Raw genomic sequence first — 23,140 nt, 5'->3', positions numbered from 1 at the left:
ATTGCATCTCTGTGCGCTTGTTCCTCTTTTTTCTTCCAAATTACTTGACGGTGAGGATTTCGATTTTTTTTTGGCTACCATATCTTCCACAGTTCCATCTCAGAGGGGGAAAAAAACCCTATCAAGTCTTGCGATTTAGGCCCTGTTTAGTATGTCTCCAACTCTAAATTTTTTTGATGCTGAATATTTCTAGCTATAAAAATATATAGAGCTGGAGTTATAAATATATACCAAAACTGTTTGGACAAGCTATTTTATTTTTATTTTAATTTAAAAATAAAGATTTAAATCACTTTATGTTGATTGATCTACAAATATGAGATTTAAGGTAAGCTGAGAGCTGAAGCCCAGATCTTCCTCCTCCCCTGTTTACCTGAACAATCCCCAACTCTGTCTGCACGCGTTCATTCGGGAAGCCGCCCGACGACGCACCGCACTCGGCCCCTCTCCGCCATCTCCTCTCCTCCCGCCCCCGCCGGAGCAGCGTCGCTCGAGCGCCCCTCCACCTCCTCACCCTCAGGCCTCACCCCAGCGGCGAGAAGAACAAGGGGCGGTAGTCTCCACTGACATCGCCCGCCATGCTGCGCCGGTACGGGCACTGACTTTGGTACTCACCCCACCAAACTAGGGTTTCGGTGCCTAATGCTCGGCTCTATCTGCTATTGCAGGTGCGTGCGGGATCTGCACTCGCTGCGGTCTCTCACGAGGGTCCCCAGACCGATCTCCGGCGAGGTACGCGGTTCCGTTTCCGCTGGTTGTCAATTGATCAGACTGTTTGTTCCCAGATTTGCTTGCTGTGTTCGAAAATCGTTTGTTCGTAGAAGCTTAGCCAGGACACTTTTGAAGTGGTGAATTAGTTAATTAGATTGTTGCTGGCTTGATTAGTTTGGAAATGCTGCTGATGTTGGTAATAGTATATGGTAGGTAATGTTAGCGTTTCTGTGATTTGAGATCGAATTAACGGAGCAAGGATTATTTGGAGCAAAATGCTGTGACATCTGTGGTAATCTCCTTGTTCGCCTGTCTTAGGAGGTCTTAGGATGATGGGAGAAGTCTAACTAATGGTAATGTCTACTTATTGGATACGGAAATACTATCAATCACATGTTATGTTTAGTTTAGGCATTCCATATTGAGTGTTACAGATGTTGTGTCTACTATTAAAGGACAGTTGCGTGTGATTGTTCATTGGCCTATACTGACTTGATTTGTCAGTAGGAACTTTTGGTTCATACAGATTATAGAAATGTTTTATCTGCTTAATTAAAATAATCTATTTTGCTATGAGACCTCACAACTGTTCCCTGATGTTTCATATTGTTGTGTTGTTATTGGTTCTAATTTTGCTTAAGCTTAATGTGGTATAAAGAAAAACTTCCCACTTAGAGTGGAGTGATGTCACATGTGAATATTCTTATTTGTTGGTTAATCCTAATAGTATTTCTTTTGTCTTATTCTGCAAATGCCTGTAGTCCGTTTGATTTACCATGTAGGGTACCGACTATATCCTGTTGTTGTTTGCTTTCTTCTTTCTATTGCTGTCATGAAACACTTCCGTCCTGACAGTATATGTTTTCAATGGAATTAACAAAATGACCTATTTATCAAGTCCAGAGCCCAGCATTCCTTAGATCCAGAAGCAAGTCGACAAAGGCATCTCAGAAGAGTTCAACACAGAACACTGTCCCTGGCCCTCAAAAAGAACCTTCTCAGTCAGGAAGCAATGTTCCAAAGTTTGTGCTTGGAACTCTGGTGGTTGGTGCTGCAGCCATGGGTGCTTATCAAGCTGGCTATATAGATCTTCAATTTAAGGATATAAAATTGCCTTCTAGCATTAAAGAGCAAGATGTCGTGAAGAGGTATGAAGATCTGAAGGTTCCTTCTGAACAAAAGGTTGACCAGACGCAAATCATGTCAGAACCAAACATTGAGATTGTTCAAGATACTGAAAATGAGGCTCATATTCCAAAGAACCTTCCAAGTGAAGGGGTGGGTGCACCAATGATTCCAACTGATGGGGAGCATCCTATTCCTGCAGAAGAAAAGGAAACAGGAACCCTAAAGCATCGATCTGATACTAAACTACCATCTCAAGAGGCTCCTGCTGTTGAGGTAAACCCAGTTGTTGTTGATGATAAGGTAGCAGGCGAAGTTCCTCATGAGCAACAAAGTGAAAAGATAGACAGCACCATTTCACCAGTACAGTCGAGCCCAACAACTGTTAGTCCTTACCATGATTTCCTCGCAGGTGCAGACAAACCAAAGGTTAAAATTCTTTTTGCTGTCATTACATGTGTTTCCTTATCATATTGTTTGCATGTTGATTGGCAGAGGATAATATCTTTTATTTCCTAATATTCTAAATTGCACTTCAAATAGATTCCATGAGTGTAAAAAGGATTATAATGTTGTTTTGCCAGCATATCTGGATTCTGTACTGAGTTATGATTTACTAAAGGCCTGTTTATCTTATAAATTCCTAGAAGTGCAAATGCAAATGAACTCCTCTTGTAGTTTGGTTTACATAAACCGGTTAGGTATGCTTGCATAGTGTGCAAGTGCCACAGTTTGTTGTTGCATGGTTGCATCTATCTATGTTTCTGACTATTTAACTCGATAATTCAGCTGGCACTCTTGAAGACTTGAACAGCTTTGGATTGTAGGGTTTTGAATTATAGGCCTTTCAACTGGAGAACTACCAGAGCTGTCTGTTTTGTCAGTGAAGATCCCATACAGTTTAACTTGCCTTACACTGTCAGAAGCTACTCTTTTGTTTCATCGTCATCACTACAGCAGCCCACCTATTGTAGTTTCCATATAGAACAGATCTTGCCAAACTCTTCTTCTGTACTGTCTTGCTTTCACTTTGGTCGATGATTGTATTTCTGATTATTGAATTTGAGACAGTTACACTTATCGTATTGAATCTATCCTTGTTTGTAGGATCCCTCAGGGGCTGATGCAGTTGAACAGAAATCTCTTGCTGAGACGTATTTACTACAAGATGAACCTGGTGTTTCTAAAGACACAGTAAGTTCTTGTGTCTTTAGAAAGCTGGACTGTAACAATATTGATTATAAGAATCGAATGTTTTGTTTTTATGTTATTTTGTGATAGAATGAAAAGAATTCTATATAGAATGGATTGGGAATTATGCCTAGATCCCGTATAAATGGAAATTTCTTGAAAGGCTTTCGACCAGCAAAGTTATTGCTAGAAATAACTTGATGACACTTAAACTATTTTCTTCCACGTTTATTTGTATGATAAGCCTTTTTATCTTTTTTTTTTAACAGACTGCTGAGGAAACTAGAAGTGATGAAGTTTGTGAAAAAACTTCTGACGACGGAAAAATTGTACTTGATATCATAGAGGCTATCCATGCTGCTGAAAAAAGGCAGGCAGATGCAGATGCTCACATGTATGCAGAAGAGAAAAGGAAGTTGAAGGTATGTCATTTGTTTACATTTTATGTTTGTGCTTGGTTATGGCCTTTATTTGCTGCAGATAAAAGGTTGAACACTAGTTTTGCCTTTGTGGTTTACAATATCATCTTCATCATTTCCTTGTATCAAACTTTTGTATTTGTCATGGATTTTCAGTGGTTCACAAACCACTGCTAAAAGTAAATTACACACTTGTCAATACCAAACTTTATTGTGTTATGCTTTGCATTTTCTCAGGAGAAATATGAAAAGGAGCTGAAGGACACTAGGGCCCGGGAACTTATGTACGCAGAAGAGGCAGCAATTCTGGATAAGGTATGAGGCAACATGGTATTTTGAGTTTCACTATAACTTCCAATCTGATTCTGTTCCATACTATGCTGCCATATGTTCCGAGATGTAGACAGTCTTCTACTTTCCATTGCCTTCAATGTGAGACGTCGACCGTCACAATTAAATAATTGCATCACGAAGTATTTTATGACAATGTAATGATATTGTTTCCATGTCGCACTCTGGATATGTACACATATATGTATATTTGAAGTTTCAAATGTTAGATACCACGGGAGGGAGGGTGTAATACTTAGAAGCTAATTTTTTCCAATTATCTTTTGTTTAAAACAAAAATGCAGAATATTCGTTGTACAACATGCATGGTATTCTCCACTTTATTTAGTATAGCTAGACTGGCATCTCTTGTTGCATTTAATTTCTGCTGAAATCTTTAGCTTCCTGGTGTTTTCAATTATTTTGATGTTCTCAGGAGTTGAAGAAAGAAAAATTGAAGTATGCTGCTTCGATAAAGGAACTTCAAGAAAAAACCGAACAAAAATTGCGAGATGAGCTGCAGAGGAAGGTCTGTCAGATTTGCTCTGTATCTAGTATCTACTATAACTTATCTACTCTATTTATGTTAATTCATTAAGTAACTGACCTGAGTACTGCTAATTTAACAGGAAGAGGAAACAAGCCAACAAATCGAGAAGGTTCAAGAGTTAGCAAAAGCTGAACTGGCTGCGGCTGTTGCAAAAGAGAAAGCATCCCAGATTGAACAGATTGCTGAAGCAAATCTCAACGTACGTATTTATGCAATCTTTTTATTTACGACCTGCAGTATTCTAAATAGTAGTGGTTTACATGCTGTTGCTCAGCTTTTAAGGCATGTTTGGGTTAGTGGCACATCTCAAATTTGGCACTCGGTGTGCAAAGCCAAATTTGAGTCACGACAACAAATGTCACTAACCCAAACATGCCTTTAAAGCTGTGCAACATCATGTATGTTTAATTGATAGAAAAACAATTTATGCAGAATTTCAGCTTGCTTCACTTGCTTATGGCCTGTTTTCGCTTCTGTTTCAGATAGATGCGTTGTGTATGGCATTCTATGCACGATCTGAAGAGGCTAGGCAGAGTCATTCTGTTCATAAGCTTGCTCTGGTAAGTTACCACGAACCCACTTATGTGCTTGCTTCCAAGTTCTAACTCCTGAAAGCTTAATTACCATCTTATCCTCTTCTTTCCGGCTTCATAATGACAGAATCCTTAATTTTTTGTGCAGGGTACTCTTGCTTTGGAACAAGCTTTGTCCAGTGGATCACCAATCCGGTCAGAGGTGGACCTATTGCGTAAATCTATTGAAGGCATTGACAAAGATTCACTGTTAGAACTGGCTCTTTCGTCGCTTCCGGAAGATGTTTTAGATTATGGATCAGACACCCGAGTGGAGTTGAAACAAAAGGTATGTCCTTGTGATGCAATGAATGAATGTACTACTGTTTCATATAAGACAACTGCACACCTTATTGTTCTGAATTGATTATTTAATATTTACAGTGGTTAAATAGAATTTATAACATTTCTTGTACCAATATGCTTATTATGCATCAAGGTACTGTCATGAACAGGGCTCTGAAGAACCGGCCGGTAAACCTGAACAGGCCAGTTTCTGGTTTTCTGAACCCTGACATTTTCTTACACTTCAATCACAAAACCGCAAACCCAACCGGTTTTGGCCTTTTGGGGGCTGGATACTGGGCAGTTTCTGTTTTTCAACCTTGTCATGAATGCTTGTCGAGAAAAAAATCAGTTAAGTTACCAATAGCTGAATATCTGATTGACTATAACTTTTTGTTGCAGTTTAATTCCTTGAAGGAAACTATCAGACATTTCAGCCTTATACCAGCTGGTGGTGGTGGAATCCTGACTCATGCTGTTGCTCGTGTTGCTTCTTCCATCAAGGTGAATACAATTAGAATTTTCTGATTAACAACAGTCGATTGATTTATAATGCTATTGAAATCAATAGCATTATCTCAGTTCAACTTTTAAGGCCAGGCGCTGTATTGCCTCCTTTAGGAATCGTAGTACCTGACTACCTGCGGTGGTGAGTCATTGTTAGGAGTTCAAACTGAGTTTCTAATCCTTCCATTGGTTTTCAGATTAAAGAGGATAAATCTGGAGATGGTATCGAGTCTCTTATAAATAGGGTGGAAAGCTTGATTGTGGATGGAGACTTGAGTACAGCAGCCGAGGCCCTGGAAGGAGGGTTACATGGAAGCGAAGCAGAGGAAATAGCTACCGAGTGGGTGAAACAGGCAAGAAAACTCGCAATCGCAGAGCAGACGCTTGCTCTCCTTCATGCTTGTGCTTCTTCGACCACATTCTCGTGATTTTGACCGTCATCTTTTCTTCCTTTACTCAACGGCATTTGCTGATTTGCTGGTTTCAGTACACTGCAAACGTATGTTCCCAGACCATGTTGCAAATACATGGATGATGAATACGAAAATTAGATGCTATAGAGCCACTCCGTTTCAAGTGGGACCCTAATTTCCCCCTGTAAACAGAGCTAATAAGTTTTGTTCTGTAGCTACTGGCTGTTCCCATATTTTAGTGGCTAGTTAAAGCATACTTTTGGATCGAATTGCCATTTTTTCTGCAAATTAATCTCCCTCGTACAGGCTACGGTGACATCACCACTTTGGGTTATCATGTCGGTTTTGTGGAAGGATGGCTAGTCGTGTAGCTGTCCACAAAAGGGTCTAGTATGGAGTTAGCGAACGGCTCCTGTCGGGAAGTGGTTGCAAATGGAATTAAAAAAATTCGAGTTGAGAGATCTTCAACATTGCCTGTCGAAATCCAAGGAACAGTGCTTACATCTAAAGCAACAGCTACCCCCCCCCCCCCCAAAAAAAAAACCTTCCCTAACTCGTCCTGAGCACCCCTATCGAATTCATGAAATCCTCTAAACCCAAAAACACCTTGCCTAACTTGTTGCCCACCCCTGTCGAATCCATGAAATCCTCTAAACCAAAAAAAAAAACCTTTCCTAACTCGTCGCCTGAGCACCACTGTTGATTTTAGACAACTGAAATTTATGAAGTGTGAAAAAGAGAAGGAATGAATCAATTCGCTTTCTACCTACAAGGCGAGTTCATCATCATAACTAAGTACATCTCAAAAACAACATCAAACAAACAAACACACGTGTAAGCCTTCCCATCTTAACACCCCAAATCCAAGGACCTGCGCCTCTTGTCGCTCGAGCCTGGCGGCAGCTGCGGCGTCTGCTGCTTTCGCTGCCGCGACGACGACCTCTTGCCGAGCCCGAGCTTCTGGAACAGCTGGCTCAAGGCGCTCTTTGGCTTCCCCAGCCGGTGTATCTCCTGCCTCATGCTCGAGCACTCTTCCTCCAGCTCCGACACCCTCTGCCGGATCTCCTCCGCGCTCATCGCCGATGACAGCTCGTCGTGCCGGGCCGTGAAGCCCTCCTCGTCCGTCTCCTCCGACACTGCCGCGAAATCCAGCTCGCCGCTCCTCCTCGACAGCACGCAGTTATCGGAGCTGGAGCCCTGGTCAGCGTTGTCGGACACAAAGAACCATCCGGCCACCGTGGTGCGCAGCCGCAGCTGCTCGAAGAAGAGCACCTGCACCATCACCCGCAGCGGCAGCCGCTCGTTCTGCGCCGCGTGCGTGCACGCCTCCAGTGACAGCTTCTGGCAGTTCATCAGCCGGCACAGGTGTTCCCGCTCCGAGTCCGTCAGCCACGGGTGCGCCTGCATGCGCGCCACAGACACGGTGATCATACGACTGGATCGATTCAAGAGTCAAGACTCGGGTGCAGCCCAAGAATAGTCGATTTACCTTGAGGTAGATGTCAATGGCGCGGTAGAGGCCGTCGTCGATTGCCCGGGCGTAGTCAGGTACGAGCGCGGCGATGGTCTGGAACTTGGACAGCTTGAGGTTGGTGTCCGTCCCGACCTCCGCGAGGTAGCCGTCGACGAGCTTGGCCACCGTGGTGACCGGCATAAGCTCGACCGAGGGGGCGTCGACCAGCTGTCCCTCGTCCGTGATCTCCGGCGACGCGGCGAACGCCGACGTGCTCGCCATCATGAACTGCTCCAGCATCCGCTGCACGCAGTCCACGTCGTAGAGCGTCTCCGCGGAGTAGCCGGTGTTGGGTATCAGGAGGTCCTCCAGCGCGGCCTCCTCCATCTGGTTGCCGGCCCTCCTCTCCAGCGCGTCTCGGCACGCCGCGCCGGCGTGCAGGATCGTCGCGGTGCGGAGCAGGCCGAGCAGGAACCGCGTCGTGGCGACGCCCTTCTCGGCCGGGAGCAGCGCGACGACCTCCTCCAGGAGGACCCTCTGGTCGTTGTCCGAGAGCACGGTCGTCGTCCCCGACGCGCCGCCGCGGCTGCCGTCGCTGTAGCCGGAGTGCCGGCTCAGCCCGGAGAGGTGCCGCCTGGCGTAGTGCATGAGCGAGCCGGCGATGTTCTCGGGACTCATGCCCCTGGACCGCATCGTCGTGATGAGCCTCTTGTACACCGGCAGCCTGAACGACAACGCCTGCTTGTACCACCAGTCCGCGCCCGGCGACCTCGGCTTCCCGGCGGTGCTGATGCCGTTCCAGATCACCGTCTCCTCGAGGCTCTTCGCCGTGTAGTACTCCAGCATCGGCCACCCGAAGAGGGTCGGGTCGGCGCAGGCCTTGCTCACCAGTGAGTTGATGCACCGCGACACGATGTGGAGGTCCTCGGCGTGCGGGAGCACGGCGTCGCACGCCTGCAGCGCGCGCACGGCGTCGTTCCAGCTGCCGAGCACGTCGCGGAGGAAGGACTCGGCCTGCTCCACGAGGTTCCCCTCGCCGTAGTCCTCGGTCATTTGGAGGTGCTCTGCCGCGCAGCGCAGCGGCACGACGTTGACCGCGTTCAGCTCCATTCTGACGTCGTAGCAGAACCTGGCGGCCAGCTCGAAGGCCTCCGGGCCGCCGGGAATGTCGTCCAGCCGCACGGTACTCGGCTTGTTGTCGTCGTCGCCCGTGGACTCGTTTATCAACTTTTGCAGCGTGCCACTACGGCTGATTAGTGGAAACTGAACAAGACGAAAAACACAGACAACATTTTGCCGCACGATGTCAGTATATGAAAATCTGCATACTAAAAAGTCCCAGGCTATCTGACAGTCTGAAAGTAGAACATCAAATCATCAAATGATTCATGTATTGCACTAGTGCCATGGAGCAAAAATGTTGCAAATGGGGTTTTAGTGTTTGAGCATGTAACCATTTTTTTTTTCAACTAACTTTTTAGCATCAATAGAACACTGGAAAAAAATATCAGGCAGGAGGAGCTAGAACGAGAGGATGGAAGAGATGTACCTTGTGGAGATGGAAGGACATCTCTCCTACTTCAACGACCACATCGCTTACAAGCTCAGTCATGCAAATCCTGCAACAGCTCCATTGTGATAATCAACAGCAGCAACATTTCTAGTGTCAAAATGCAGGGAAAGTATCAAGCATTCTGCAGTGCTTTGTTCTGTCCAATCATTCGATTTTGTCAGAAGTGTCACTTAGGTTTTCTAAAAGGCAAGGGACACATGTGAATCTGACCAGAAAGACAGACTCTGAATTATTATGTGGGAGCTTGGATGGGCGATGAACTTGTAATTACCACAAGATGTTCAGTCTTAAGCGAATAGATTCTCGTCAGATTTATGTAGCCGATGCGCGCTACGACAGAGATACATTTACAATTAAGACGACTGTGATGACTGAATGCATCTAGGAAGAGAAAAATACGGAAACCGATCAGTTAGAAGTCTATCCGATCTGCATGCAGCTGAGCTCACATGAAACAAGAACGCATCAGAGATGGAAGAGGAATCAAGGGGATAGGGAAAATACATACCAGGTATTAGGGTCTTGGAATTGGAAGCAATCGGATGGTTTGGATCCGATCACCTTCGTCGTCGCCATCAACCAGTCGTTCCTACGGACAATTCCGGGAACGCAACGATCGATCAAATCGAGGGGTGGCACCGAGCCGAGATTGACAAGCAAGAACGGGGAGTGGCACTGATTCCTACACCTGCACCAGCGCCGGTTGCGGGATCGGCTAGGGCGCCACGGTTGCGCAATGCGCAGGCACCCAAGAATCTGTGGAAGTCCCGTACGTACGGTATGCCTCGCCTCTGGGCTCGGCCGCCGGCGCCGATCGCCCGATCGGTGGCCGAGCGCGTCAGCCAGGCAGGAGTCGGGACGTGCGAGTGGGAGCGAGCGGCCGAGTCCGAGCGCGATGCGCTTCCTCCCGCTGAGTCGCGCCTCGGGAGCCCACCAGCCAGGGGCGACGCCGCGAGGTCAAATCAACGGTCTTGTACTGTACCTAGGGTCCCGGGGCACGGATCCGGATCCCCTGACTTCAGCGGGATGAAGTCACGAGTGAACAGTAATTCGTGAGTAGATGAACAGTTCTCTGACGCCGATTTACTGTAGCATAAATACTGTAGCAACAGTTCCGTTAATTTACTGTACACATTTTACTGTTCCGTTATACTGTAGCAGTTCATCTGATCCATCCATCTGTGATCCAACGGTCTACAGACGTTCGAAGTCACTGACTTCACCAGTGGGTGAAGTCAGTGGATCTGATTCCCCGGGGCACAGGGAAGTGGCACAAAAGAGTTTGCCGACTTTGCCCTCGCTAATAGACCTGATCAGATCGCCCAGGATGAACGGAGGAGAGGAAGACAAAGAAACAAGAGTTGAGAGGCGATGTGTGCTACAGCAGGATACAAGTTTTGTAATTTTTAATCATTAAGTTAACTTAAAATTAAAAAATAACTAAAGATTTATTTTCACTTAACTAAGCGAAGAAAAAAACTAAGCATTAATCTACAACCATTAGACATTCACTTGCATCTCTAGCTATAGCCGGCCGGCGATGAATGCCAATCAGATGTCAAACCGCTCAGATGCGTCGCATGCTACCTTCTCTAGGCTAGTTGTTGTTCGTGCCAGCAAAGGCTACACAAGTAGAAATTGAAATAGGAAGGTGACAACACATGGTAGATGATCCATCCACCGCTGCTTCTTCTTCCTAGGCGAGATTAGCGCCTAGACGTCTGTTGCGCGTGGACTCTAAAACCGCGTCGTGATCAGTGACCGAACCGCGCCTGCCATGCCTGGCGTCTCCACCCTCCGTTCGTTTCCTTAGTCACTCTTGTTCACTCACTAAATAACAGCTCATAGTGTTTTTAGATGAATTGTTCCTAATTACATGCATATCTATTATATAAAACAGTTAGTTCTCATACCATTTCTTTCACAATTATTTACCTATTTAATAAAAAAATTATAAAATTTAAATAATTTACTCACTTTTGCTATCAATCCTCGTCTTTTACCAGCTACGGATATGAGACTTATTTTACTAATAAAAATTAATAAAAAAATTATAATCTCCTTCTTCTTTTTTAATCTCATCTAAAATCAAAATACGGCATCACTCCCGATGTATTCAGTCAGTAACATTCTTATTATATATATATATATATATATATATATATATATATATATATATATATATTGTCTATTCTTCTCCCTGCGCTAAAAATAGCTATTTAACACCCCGGCCGCACCGCCCCACCACACCAACCAGCCCAAACCACCCCACCAACCAGGCACCCAGCCCGCAACAGTAATTTTACGGTTGCGGACAATAATTTTACGGTTAAACAATGTGTTTTTACGGTTACGAACACTGTGTTTTACGGTTGCGAACAACAATTCTACGGTTGCGGACAACATTTTTTTACGATCACGGGTTGATCGGGGCACGGGAAGGACTGGTCGCTAAATAACTATTCTTAGTTATTGTAACCGTTATTCTTTGTTATTGCAATCGTTATTCTTTGTTATTGCAACCGTAATACATTACTTATTGTAACCGTTATTCTTTGTTAGCATGCAACCGTTATTCTTTGTTATTGCAACCATAATGCATTAGTTATTGTAATCGTATATAGATTCATTTTTTTACCGATTAACGTTGTCATAAACCGCAACCGTAAAAAACACATAGACGCTTCCCGCACCGTAAAATCTCGACCTCTGTGAATTTAAAAACGAAACCACCCCCTCTTTCCTCGTATTTCATTCCAGTTTCCATTCCACGTCTCTCTCCTACCCAACTCTCTCTCATACCCTATGCTCAGATCTAGATCTAGATCGGCGGCGGCGGTGGGTGACGATGGATGCCGACGGCAGGGACTACTGCCGTGCCTCCGCTCGCAGGTAACCTCCTACTCCTCTCGCTCTTAGCACCGTGCTTTCTTCCATGGTCTCGAACGTCACTGATGGATGAGTCGACGATCTGTGCTGTGGTAATTAATTAAGGTGGTGTCGTTGACCGAGAAGCTGCAAGAGAAGGAGGCGGCAGAGGGCGGCGATGGCGCGGCCGTTAACGCCACAGAGTTGCTGGCGGACGCGAAGGCCTCTCTGGCCGCCGACGCCGATGAACAGCCGGCGGCGGACGCGGCGTTAGAGGCGCAGCAGGTGAAGTCCGAGGACAGGCTGAGCACGGGCAGCAGCGGGAGCGCGGTGGTTGATGCGGACGCGCTGCTCCGCGCCGGTGGCTGTCTCGCTGCCGCCGTCGACAGCAGCGTGGAGTCGTACTTCCCCGGCAGCGACGACCAGTTCCACGACTACGCGATGAGTCCCTTGGACCACGGCGCGAGGGAATTCCAGTCGGGGGAGGACGACGGCGCTTGCAACGACGAGGGCTGCAGCTACTACGCCGACGACCCCGCCGCCGCTGCCGCCCTCTTCGCCAGCCAGGCCCACCACCACGTGGACGACGACAACGGCCAGATCAGCTGGTGGATGTGGAACTAGGCATCCTGTCCTGCACCGCGCGCCAAATCTTGTGTTGAAAATCATGCCTTTTCTTTCTGCAACGTTGCTGTAATGGTGAATCACTAGCTATGATCATGAAGAAAGTGTATGCATGCATATTAGGGGTAAAATTGGGTAATTAATATCGTTAATCCCAATCAGTCTGGTGTATGAGAAGAGATCAAGAAGTTAGCGGCCTGGGGGAGAAATAACGTGTGATACAGGTGCTAAAACCTAATTTACGGTTACGAAGACCAAGCATTTTCCTTTTTACGGTTGAAGGAATGCTATTTTTACGGTTTGCAATATGTGAAATTTACTATAGTGGAATGGAGGCAATCGACAATCACTAAACAATATTTTATGGTTGCAACCGTAAAACACATTGTTCGTAACCGTAAAAATATATGTGGCCTTCTATTTGATTACATTGAGGTATGAATGTATGGTAATCTTGAATCAACTGCTTTTATGTTCTAAACCTGATGTGCCCTAGGTGCAATAACAAAGAATAACGGTTACAATAACTAAGAATAGTTATTTAGCGACCAGTCCTTCCCGTGCCCCGATCAACCCGTGATCGTAAAAAAATGTTGTCCGCAACTGTAGAATTGTTATTCGCAACCGTAAAACACATTGTTCGTAACCGTAAAAATATATTGTTCGTAACCGTAAAATTATTTTCCGCAACCGTAAAATTACGGTTGCAGGTTGGGAGCCTGGTTGGTGGGGTGGTTTGGACTAGTTGGTTCGGGGCTAGTTGGTGAGGTGGCCCGGGGTGTTAAATAGCTATTTTTAGCGCTGCGCTAAGAATAGCAGCGCCCTATATATATATATATATATATATATATATATATATATATATAAAGTTATATATATATATATATATATATATAAAGTTTATACTTAATATTATTACGTAGCATGGATGTAATGCAACAGTCAGGTTACGAGGCGACTTGCATGCATGTGTGGTTCGGTTCTGATTGCTGAAGCGGCAGTTCATGTTCAGGACGGCGGTGTCACGTCGCGGTTGTGGTCGCCGAAGATCCGGTTGAGGAACAAGGCCATCCTCACTCCCCCCCCCCCCCCGGGGGCGTTTGTGTACCTTCGACCATTGAATTGCGCTTATTGTTCAAGTTATTATATGTATTAAAAAGGTAAGGACTGGTTATTTTGTATACTTAATTGTCGAGGAAATATTCAGTTGTTTCAAATACTACATGTTGTACTGTTTATCTACTTGCTTTCTTTGTTGGTATATGGTACTAAAGTGACTAACCCACATGGTACCAAAGTCTACTTGCTTTCAAATACTTAATTGTAGATGGAAGCACAAGTGAATTATCATGTGATGCGCCCTTAAGAGATCCATACGCTGTCTTCTGTCAGGTTAGCTGAGATCCTCATGTTATTTTCAGTCAGCATCCTTGCATCCTGGCTACTCTCTTGCTTGCGCTATTATGCACAAGTGATTCAAATGGGCACATTATCTGGTGCTGAGAGTCCGAGTCCTGACACATCAAATAAAACCTCTGTTTATCATTTGTACTATACTGGTGCAGGGAGGAACAAATTTGAAGGGATATGTGGCATCGTTTAATTAGGACATTTAAATCTAATCAGTTTTAAAAACTTTAGAAGGTAAATGTATATTAATTTCTATCTAAATATGCTTCAAATATATCTAGTATGTATAATCCTAGTAAACTACTTTAGAAAAGTAAACTAGTAAATGTATATTACAAGTATGTAAATATGAAGACGTAAAGATAGTACAAAGAGCAAACTTGGCATAAGGAATTTTTATCACATATTGTCGATAGCATAAATACCATTCTTAAATCACGTTGGAGCAGTCACCTAGGCTATAGCTCTCGGACAGCATCAGATCAAGACCCTTGAGTTACCTAGATCTCAAGTAGGTTGAGCCACCAAGTCAAGGTCTCACCATAAGACTCTCTTTCGATCACTTATTATCGTCTTCACTTCGAAGCTTGAGCTACCAAGGCAATGATCCCTATGTCCCTGTACAAGAGTATTGCCGCACCAATGCTCAGAGGGTCAATAAGCTTGAGCCACCAATGCTCAAGGTACCGACGAGTCACTAAGATTTCAAGGTGTCGACGTACCACTTGGTATAAGTTAGGATCACTCGTTGATACTCTTTCTAGGAAGCAACACCTGGAAACAACTCTCTCTGAGCTTATTAGCAAATCACTCTTTAATCTTGTACTTAATTACCTTAGATGATCACTTTTAGCACTTTGATAGTTTGGATATCTTCTTAAATGTCTATGAGCTTCCCTAGACTTCAACACACTAAAATGATCAAGTAGAGAGGTTATTTATAGCCTCAACCCTATGAACTAGCCGCTGCTCTAATGATCACAAAAGACTGTAAACACCGAATGATCTGACGTCAACAGCAATACAAATATCAGACCATCCAGCATGTACAGTAGCAAAAACTAGCTATTGGAACCCCACTCAAACTCATTGCGAGCACCAGATGTTCCGAGGTTATCTTTAACTCCATTACCGGACTATCCAGTGACCAGACTATCCGGTGAGTATACTTGAGCCAACCAAGCCACTTCTCGTTGTTCATTTGTCCGACGTGTAGATCCTCTGATTGCCGGATCATTCGGTGTGTACAACCATATCAGACAAGTCGTTGCAACATCTTCTAAAAAATGCTTCGTCGTGTATATGCCTCTGAGCACCGAACCATCCGGTGTGTACATCCGTACCAAACAAGCAGTTGCACCATCTTCTGAAAAATGCTCCAGCAAAGCCTTCGGTGTATTATCTTCATCGTCAGACCAACTCAAAGCTTTTTTGCACTGAAAAACTTGCTCTTGGAAAATGCTCCGGTGTACATTTCTTCTTAACACTAGATGATATGGTGCGTTGAACTGCAGAACCCTCTCTGAGACAAAATGCTCCAGTGTGTGCACCAATCAGATCACCGAATCATTCGATGATGTCTTCACTTTTCTTCTCTGAGTTAAACACTTCACTAAGCACTGAACCATCCGGTGAGTTCTTTCTGAGCATCGGATCATCCGGTGAGTTAATTTTCTTCTAAACTAGTCTAATTTAATCATTCTTGAGTTCGACTTTGGTGAATTTTTCATGTATTGCATACATAAAATCTATTAAAGTATATACTTGATAAATATATTAGTCTCATTAACTATATTATCATTAATCAATAAAAACACATACATACCTAAAATAACCGCTGCAGTCTTTCCAATGACATGTTTGCTACAACATTGGTCTGGACACAGTGAGCACTTGTCCTCAGTGAAGCTCTGAAGGTCATATAACTGTGGTGCCAAATTATTGTCATGTCTCCGGAATGAACAGGCCTAACTATACTTGATTACTGAGGACTTGTTATTGATTGAACTGATTATCATCGGGTAATCTTCGTAACTTCTCCGTGTTACTTCAAGCTTACCATCTGTCCTGCTGTAATTTTCATTATTTAGAGTTGTCTATATCTTAATTCTAACTTGTATTGATGTTTTCAGATTTGGCACAGTGTCAAGTGGAATTCCTGGTTTAATTTGTAGGCACCATGAAGACGAGGGTCGACGACATATGTTATGCGTATCATTGACACATGCTGTTTCTTTCAGTTGAACCGATTAGTGATAAAAACAGTGGAGATATTCGAGATTGTTAATAGTTTAGCAGGCTGCATTGATTGATTGCTATAGTAACTTCATTGCAAGCTAAGGCTTCGTGGAGACTCAGTAGTTTCTGCCGTCGACTTGCCAGTTCATTAGGGATGAAACTTTGAGCTGTACGGATTAGTTAGAGGTCAGAACGCTTTGCCAGCGCTGTAACATGCTGCAGCCTGCATAAGCTTGCAACTTCCGTAAGAGATAGGGGCTAGGGCCACGATGACTTTCAGGACATCATTTTTTGGATTATCTTGTGTGACATAAATTCAATCTTACTTGTGTTAGGATCCTTTTTTTTAAGTATGCCTCTTGATCATAGAGGTGAAATCGCGGAGTCCTATACTCCTGCACACATTTCTCAAAAAAATAAATGCTGTTCAAGGAAATTTCGATTATGACGGCCATTTCCCGAGTTACACTTCATGAAGTCCCATTTCTGGGGAATAAAATTTTCACCTTTTTTTGGGTAGGAATTGCTAGAATTCCAGAGTTACACTTCAATCTTTTTTGTCATTCTGGAACTTTTGAGGATGTCCTCATCCAGCAGTGCATATATGATAGAGCTTTGGCTTGGATCTGAATACATTTGTGATCAAAGATACCTTACTGTGATATCAGTTGCAAATGCAAGCATCGTAATCAATATTGCTAACGACTCACGATAACCAGCAAAAGTCAAAGATAACCAGACTTTATACCTCTCAAAGGCTCAAACAAATCAACTAGAATGAGCATGTGCCTCACCTTGAAGCAAGTGCAGCATACACAATTATGCATAAGCCCTCAGAGTTGGCACCTCCAAGTATCTCGTTCCTCCATTCCTAAGCAAGTTCACTTCTCTTTCCAGAATCCAAGCAACCGAAAAGGAAGCTCCAGTTTCTTCACACTGCTGCCACAGCAGTTGTCCCATTCTGCAGTCAACAGCACAAGATCCTGTAAGGGTGTCAATAAGAGGGTGCATACAGAGAGATGGAAGCAAACAAGCACAGATCAAGAGGCCACACAATGGGAAACTACAAGAGGGTTCCCCCCTACCTGCTGCTGGTGCTGCTAGCCATTGGCAGCGCTGCGCTCAGTGTCAGCATCCTGCACAAGATGAGGGAGCGACGCATCTTCGCCGTCCTCCTCCAGGAACGCGACCAGCAGCTCATCTCCCTCCAAGTCCTCCTGGAGGTATGGATATGTTCAAGTTTGTATGCACCACAATTTTCTTTCTTCTAGATAGTTGCTTCTCTTTGTGCTTGCCCAGTTTTTACCACCTGGACTATCAAGGCTCTTTAGCAATGAGCTATCAGTTGAGTCTACTCATTTTTTTCCATTGATTTATAAGCTGTAACAGAAAATTGATGCTCATAGTATCCATCTGAAGTTCTAAAGAACAATTTCCACATTGTACTGAAATACTGATGCCATGCATGATAGAGAATATTGTGTCCTCAAAGTAACAATTCGACATGTTGTGGCTTAAATATTCTGCCCTTAGATTGTCCAGATTTCTTAATCAACATCATGGTCCCAGACTAGAAGCATTTAAATAACTTCAAGCCCCTTCGGGTCTCTGCATTACACAGGGCTGCTAAATTAAGGCATTAGTGTAAATAATTAATCTTATCTTTATCTAAACTTGAGTGCAAAATATGAGTTAATAGAATACCACATCATCAATTCTCTTTAGCATAATAATGTCTCATCATCAAATGAATTACAAAACATTGGTGCATGGTAGTTCCAAAGTCAAGATCCCACTAAAACTTCTATATACTACATGTGCACTCAGATAGGGAGAATTGCCTACAATGCTCAAATTAGGGAATTTTATTTACCATTAATTAAAAATAAAATATAAGAAATAGTAGAATCCCATGCAGAGTTGAATTCTATTTGCATTCAATAGTCATGTCCGATCCATCACAATGCCAATTTAGGGCCTATTTGGACAAACAATTTTTGCAGGAATTCCAACAAACATTACAATTTCCACAGGAGTAGGAGAAAAATCCCACATTGTAAACAGGGCTTCGGTAGAAGTACAGATACAACAAAGCTGCAGTATTGCACTTGTGAAATCTTTCCACACCTAAACAATGAGGATACTGTGGAATCTAGGACTATGCCTTCATAAGTTCATAGTTCATATAAATTACCCCTGAGAACCATGTTGACACCATTTGCAGACATACTGTTAGTTGGAGGCATCATACCACAATAAAATTTCGAAATGCAAGTACATTGATATATTCAACTGAACATCCTGTAATTTGTGCAAGTAAATAATACTGTGATGAAGATATCGTTCATTGGTTGATGGTAAACTGCCATAGCTGTAGCACATTTAGAGATTTCTATCTGCCCTTTTTGTTAATGTGCTCTATGAATTATTTATCCAGACTGTTATCCAAGAACATCTCATTAACCATATATTGCTACCTCATTTTTGCCAGAAAGAAAAGGAAATTAATAAAGAGATGAGGAGGAAAGTGGACGAACTGGAAGCCAAAACATCTGTCTTAAGTATTGAGAGGGCAGAACTGAAAAACAAGCTCATGGATTCAGAAACTACCACCACATATCTAACCAACACCCAGAAAGAATTGGAAGCAGCTCTTGTGGAGAAAGAGAGCCATATCAACCAAATGAAAGAGAATGCAGCTGCTTCAAACCCTGATCAGACGACAACTATAAAGGAACTCCTGCAGCAAAAAGAAGCTGAGCATGACAAATCTGAAAATTCCGGTGATTCCATACCTGCTCCAGCAGAAGAAGAAAATTCCAACAACACTACAGCATCAGACAGCAGCCACCAGGATGAGGGCATTGTTGTGGAAGCAAACAACGAAAATGCAACTTCTGACACTGTGGTACTTGACAAATCTGAAAACCCCAGTGATTCCATACCTGCTCCAGCAGAAGAAGAAAATTCCAACAACACTACTGCATCAGAGAGCAGCCACCACGATGAGAGCATTGTAGTGGGAGCAAACAACGAAAATGCAACTTCTGACACTGTGGTAGTTGATAAATCTGAAAACTCCAATGATTCCATACCTGCTCCAGAGGAACAAGGTTCCTATAACACCACTGCATCAGAGAGCAATCAACAAGATAATAGTTCCTCACAAGAACAGTATTTAAAGTTGACAACTAACATGGAAGATGGTCAGCTACAAGAGAATAAAGGTGATGCCAATGACCATTCAGATGATGCTCCAGAGGGAAATCATTCAGATAAATCCGAACTCCCACAGTGGAGCCAAAAACTGACAGACAGTCAGGAAGTCAGCAAAGAAGAACCGGATGGCACAAGACAGATGGAGGACCCCCAAGGCGAGGCCAGCTACCACAGCAGAGACAGTAAACTGCTGGAAAAGGAAGATGGTAATGCAGTTGTTGAAGGAACAGAGAAAGAAATAAATCCTGAGGGCAAGTTGGAGAGCTCAGAAGACAGTTTGAGTGAAGCCAACCAAAACAAATCACAAGCTGTGGAACCTGTTGCTGATGCCACAGATGTAAACACCAGCATGTCCACAAATAATGATGAAAGAAAAGAAACAGGTAAGAGACATAGGAGGAGAAAGTTCAGATCTAGAAGGAAGAAGAGGACCACTGTTGCTGCTGGCAATAATGATGGGAGTCATCAAATGGAGGTAGATGCCGCAGGAAATTCGTGAACGTTGGATTGGAAAAGGCATTGCAGTGCAATGATGGAAGTGATAGAAATGCAAAATTGTAAAAGCATTTTAGAAGAGACAAAACCCAGATCATAGTCATACGCTGAATACCTCTGAAGAGAAGTAGAGAAGAAAGAAAATGACAGATAAGCAGCTATAGTCTGTAGCTGATGGCAGCATAAATAACATTTATTTTCATATTATAAATGGACTCCCTCTATGGACTTGATAATGTATTGTATTTACACTTTGTTTCATGTAAACAACTGCCTGCATTGTAGCTCATATAAAGTTCTTTCAATAGTAAGTTTCCCTAAGGTTCAAAATCAAAACCTTTTAGCAAGTTTCCCTAAGGTTTAACACTAAAATCTTCAATATAAAAACTGCAACCACATGTGATGAAGCCCTATTCTCTCCTCATACAATGGATGCACCGACTTCACTCGTATTAAATACAGTCCTGATGTACCTTTTCACACAGTACATGGATTTGCAAATAAGCTTTCTTGGCCTCAAACAATAGATGCAAGAAAATTGAGCAGCAATACATATAAAACAAATTCTGATAGAGCCGCTAATGAGATATGGTGATTCTACATTTCAACATGTGTAAACAACCTGAAAATGGTTGAGCTATCTGAACATCCAATAAATAGCGATATGTATCTCAAAACTTCTTGTAACACCTCAAGAATTTTAAATCAATTCTACAATTATTATTTCCATTCTGTCTCACCCAAAAAATCGAAATGGAAAAAATTACATTGGCGGTTGCAAGTTATGAATGTTAAGTAACGGATGTTGTCCAAGTAGCAGCCTACTGAATGGCAATCTTAGCTCTTGTGCTGGTTACCTGCTGCCGATGATATCTGTGATTGTTGTGCTCCATTAATTAACTACAGATGCCAGTATAAACAGCCATTGACGTTTAATCCTAAGGATGTAACTTGAGAATGAAGCCAACTGATCCTACTACATGTTTACGTGCGACCTTTGGAGCAGTGCATTTGAGACGTTTCCACGAGGAAGCTCAAAATTTTCTGATGTTGATACACACTAATCATCGCATGAAGCACTGCTGAAGCAGAGGGTGTGAATAGTCCACATAGTTATCCCAAAAGCTCTTGTACTTCTCCATTCCAATTTTCAGCCATGGCTTCATATTTCCATTGTAATGCAATACTGCCCCTTCCTTGATAGTAGCAGGATCCACCATTGTGTAGCCCAGCCCCAAGACATGCCATTTTGGGTCCACTGCTTCAACCAAGCCATAGAAAGCAAGAAGCCCAGGCGGTAAAGACCCAAGCTTCCATAGGGTATGATCAGCATTTCGCTCCTGCCAGTAATGATATATGCCTGTCACATTCTTATTCCTCCATTCAACAAGATCAAGCACATTCATACCAAATGCCCAGCCGCAAGCATCAGGGTCAAAATGAGCACGGATTAGTGGGTGGGAATGATTAAGATACTTATGAAACCTATGGAATGTCTCCATGCAAGTCTCTACAGCACCCATCACATTACCATTGAGGTTGATAGTAAACAACTCTGATAAGTCCTTCTGAACAACAACATCATCATCAAGAAATACCACTTTATGCAAATCAGGATAAATTTCCGGGATGTAAAACCTCAGGTGGTTAAGCATGGATAGGTACTTTGGATTCCTGAATTTGATCGGTGTACCACGATTACCACCACCTGAGAAGTAGAACTTCTGGGTGGCAGTGTTCTGCAGCTGTTTAAGAACGGGAACATACGACGCATTGAGCCAGGTGAAGTCCTCCACCTTTTGTATCTCGACAGTGACCCCTCTGTGATCATTCATGGCAAACCACGCCTTCATTGGAGCATAGTTCAACTCATCAGTCACTAGGTGAAAAACAATCTTTTCAGGGTGCTTTGAGTTTATAGCTGTAGAATTGACAACAACCGAGACAGCAATGATGTTGTCTGAGAAGACACAATAATGATAGAGGCTGTTATCCCTTAGATTGCTCTGCACAGCTGGGCTCCTATCTGAAAACTTCCTCTGAAGCTCGGGACTCTTGAACCATTCCATGGTTAATCGAACACCAAGGCAGTAAAGTCCCTTTGGGAGCTCTTCAGCAGCAATCTGCCCATACTTTGCGCTCTTCTCCGCCTCAGCTCTCGACTTCTCCTCTAGGGACTGAATCTGACCTTTCATCTTCATGATTGTGACACCGCTGTCATACCGGAACTGCTGCGCCTGGAAGAGCAGCACAGACATGTCCCTAATCGCTTTCTCCGCTTCCTGCTCCATTACTGTGTCCCCATGGGCAGCGGCATGCGCTAGGATGCTCTGTGCCCGCCGTATCTGCGCACTAAGCTCCGCAGAAAACTGCAGGTTGTTGGCTTCTTTGGCGACCACGATGTATGTCTTGGCGAGTGAAATCTGGTCCATGAGCTGCCTCGAAAACGAGCGAGCGCTCAGCATTTCATCGGTTATGTTGAGCGCATCCGTGATGCCCTCGAGGTAAGATCTCTGCACACAGGGGGTTGAAAACTTTCAGATGCTACTCGCTAGCTCGCATCATTTTCCCACAACAGTTAGCACTACACAGCTAGCAGATTCAGAAGGTGTAATGGCTACTAACTAAAATTGGCATTGTCGTAGTCAAATACTCGAATGAGGAAATGATCCGCGAAATGCGAAACAGCAGCGTGATACGATGTGATCACCTGGCGGAGGAGAGGAGAGGAGGTGGTCGAGGATCCGGAAGAGGCGTTGGAGGTGGACGAGGAGGCACCGGGGTCGGGGGAGCCGAGGAGGACGGCGAGGAGGAGGACGCAGGCGAGGGCGAGGAGGAAGGAGAGCGCGAGGCGGACCCACCACGGCCGCTGCTGCCATCGCCGGTTGAACGATGGCCGCCGCTGGTCCGGGAACGGCCGCCGCCTCATCGGATCGCGCGCGCTAGTGGCGCACTCGCCGGGAGGGCCGGGCGGGAGGCGCCGCGCTGAGATCTGAGACGCGGTAACCGCTGCGTGCGCGAGCTCCTCAATTTTGATCTCGTTTTCTTCGTCTCGCGCCTTCAGATCTCGCGCGGCGCGGCCGGCAGCGTCGTGCTCCGCGCCGTGCTCTTGGACGTGCTTGACTGAGGTACGACTTGATCTGGCTGGATAGCTGGC

The 23,140-nt window shown here is 44.2% G+C and overlaps 5 protein-coding genes across 11 annotated transcripts; 3 read left to right on the top strand and 2 right to left on the bottom strand.

Moving 5' to 3' along the window:
* Window positions 1–331: 331 nt before the first annotated feature.
* On the top strand, window positions 332–6,372 carry LOC133887916 (MICOS complex subunit MIC60, mitochondrial). Its single transcript, XM_062327931.1, has 12 exons — window positions 332–589; window positions 669–732; window positions 1,615–2,265; window positions 2,944–3,030; window positions 3,297–3,449; window positions 3,684–3,761; window positions 4,213–4,305; window positions 4,406–4,525; window positions 4,809–4,886; window positions 5,008–5,187; window positions 5,586–5,687; window positions 5,888–6,372. Exons 1-12 carry the CDS (start codon window positions 579–581, stop codon window positions 6,116–6,118), a joined length of 1,848 nt encoding a protein of 615 aa, XP_062183915.1. The 5' UTR covers window positions 332–578; the 3' UTR covers window positions 6,119–6,372.
* A 580-nt stretch (window positions 6,373–6,952) lies between these two features.
* On the bottom strand, window positions 6,953–10,060 carry LOC133888905 (BTB/POZ domain-containing protein At5g03250-like). Its single transcript, XM_062329293.1, has 5 exons — window positions 9,818–10,060; window positions 9,638–9,718; window positions 9,106–9,175; window positions 7,593–8,819; window positions 6,953–7,504 (listed from the first exon to the last, which is right to left on the bottom strand). The coding sequence occupies exons 2-5, from the start codon at window positions 9,703–9,705 to the stop codon at window positions 6,953–6,955; spliced, it is 1,917 nt and encodes a 638-aa protein (XP_062185277.1). The 5' UTR covers window positions 9,706–9,718; window positions 9,818–10,060.
* A 1,408-nt stretch (window positions 10,061–11,468) lies between these two features.
* LOC133887869 (homeobox-leucine zipper protein HOX16-like) lies at window positions 11,469–12,959 on the top strand. The gene is made up of 2 exons (XM_062327862.1): window positions 11,469–12,021; window positions 12,124–12,959. Exons 1-2 carry the CDS (start codon window positions 11,935–11,937, stop codon window positions 12,619–12,621), a joined length of 585 nt encoding a protein of 194 aa, XP_062183846.1. The 5' UTR covers window positions 11,469–11,934; the 3' UTR covers window positions 12,622–12,959.
* Window positions 12,960–16,716: 3,757 nt separating this feature from the next.
* Window positions 16,717–23,140, bottom strand: LOC133888510 (probable galacturonosyltransferase 10). 7 transcript variants are annotated; one of them, XR_009903798.1, is made up of 5 exons: window positions 22,694–23,140; window positions 20,841–22,496; window positions 17,355–19,386; window positions 17,064–17,252; window positions 16,718–16,895 (listed from the first exon to the last, which is right to left on the bottom strand). XR_009903798.1 is itself a non-coding variant. In XM_062328785.1 (2 exons), exons 1-2 carry the CDS (start codon window positions 22,910–22,912, stop codon window positions 21,048–21,050), a joined length of 1,668 nt encoding a protein of 555 aa, XP_062184769.1. In that variant the 5' UTR covers window positions 22,913–23,140; the 3' UTR covers window positions 20,263–21,047. The 7 variants fall into 7 exon arrangements, 1 of the variants encoding a protein (XP_062184769.1); XR_009903799.1 differs by having other exon boundaries at window positions 16,722–17,252; window positions 17,355–17,877; window positions 18,880–19,386; XR_009903800.1 differs by having other exon boundaries at window positions 16,723–17,252; window positions 17,355–17,892; window positions 19,065–19,386.
* Window positions 17,259–19,987, top strand: LOC133889603 (uncharacterized). The gene is made up of 2 exons (XM_062330061.1): window positions 17,259–17,492; window positions 18,761–19,987. The coding sequence occupies exons 1-2, from the start codon at window positions 17,289–17,291 to the stop codon at window positions 19,985–19,987; spliced, it is 1,431 nt and encodes a 476-aa protein (XP_062186045.1). The 5' UTR covers window positions 17,259–17,288.

This window comes from Phragmites australis, chromosome 13 (genome assembly GCF_958298935.1).
Source record: "Phragmites australis chromosome 13, lpPhrAust1.1, whole genome shotgun sequence".
Lineage (NCBI taxonomy): Eukaryota > Viridiplantae > Streptophyta > Magnoliopsida > Poales > Poaceae > Phragmites > Phragmites australis.
This window is presented reverse-complemented; position numbering and strand designations above follow the sequence as displayed.

What these genes read in the sequence shown, in the direction of transcription:
- LOC133887916 (XM_062327931.1), top strand. An exon ending in AGGCAGCAATTCTGGATAAG is followed by an intron (nt 3,762 to 4,212) that starts GTATGAGGCAAC and finishes TGATGTTCTCAG; the next exon opens with GAGTTGAAGAAAGAAAAATT. An exon ending in CTGTTCATAAGCTTGCTCTG is followed by an intron (nt 4,887 to 5,007) that starts GTAAGTTACCAC and finishes TTTTTTGTGCAG; the next exon opens with GGTACTCTTGCTTTGGAACA.
- LOC133888905 (XM_062329293.1), bottom strand. Translation starts at nt 9,705, where the DNA reads ATGGCGACGACGAAGGTGATCGGATCCAAACCATCCGATTGCTTCCAA. An exon ending in TTCCAAGACCCTAATACCTG is followed by an intron (nt 9,176 to 9,637) that starts GTATGTATTTTC and finishes GAGCTGTTGCAG; the next exon opens with GATTTGCATGACTGAGCTTG. An exon ending in CCATTGACATCTACCTCAAG is followed by an intron (nt 7,505 to 7,592) that starts GTAAATCGACTA and finishes GCGCGCATGCAG; the next exon opens with GCGCACCCGTGGCTGACGGA.
- LOC133887869 (XM_062327862.1), top strand. Translation starts at nt 11,935, where the DNA reads ATGCTCAGATCTAGATCTAGATCGGCGGCGGCGGTGGGTGACGATGGA. An exon ending in TGCCGTGCCTCCGCTCGCAG is followed by an intron (nt 12,022 to 12,123) that starts GTAACCTCCTAC and finishes TAATTAATTAAG; the next exon opens with GTGGTGTCGTTGACCGAGAA.
- LOC133889603 (XM_062330061.1), top strand. Translation starts at nt 17,289, where the DNA reads ATGGAAGCAAACAAGCACAGATCAAGAGGCCACACAATGGGAAACTAC. An exon ending in CCCTCCAAGTCCTCCTGGAG is followed by an intron (nt 17,493 to 18,760) that starts GTATGGATATGT and finishes CATTTTTGCCAG; the next exon opens with AAAGAAAAGGAAATTAATAA.
- LOC133888510 (XM_062328785.1), bottom strand. Translation starts at nt 22,912, where the DNA reads ATGAGGCGGCGGCCGTTCCCGGACCAGCGGCGGCCATCGTTCAACCGG. An exon ending in CCTCTCCTCTCCTCCGCCAG is followed by an intron (nt 22,497 to 22,693) that starts GTGATCACATCG and finishes CCCTGTGTGCAG; the next exon opens with AGATCTTACCTCGAGGGCAT.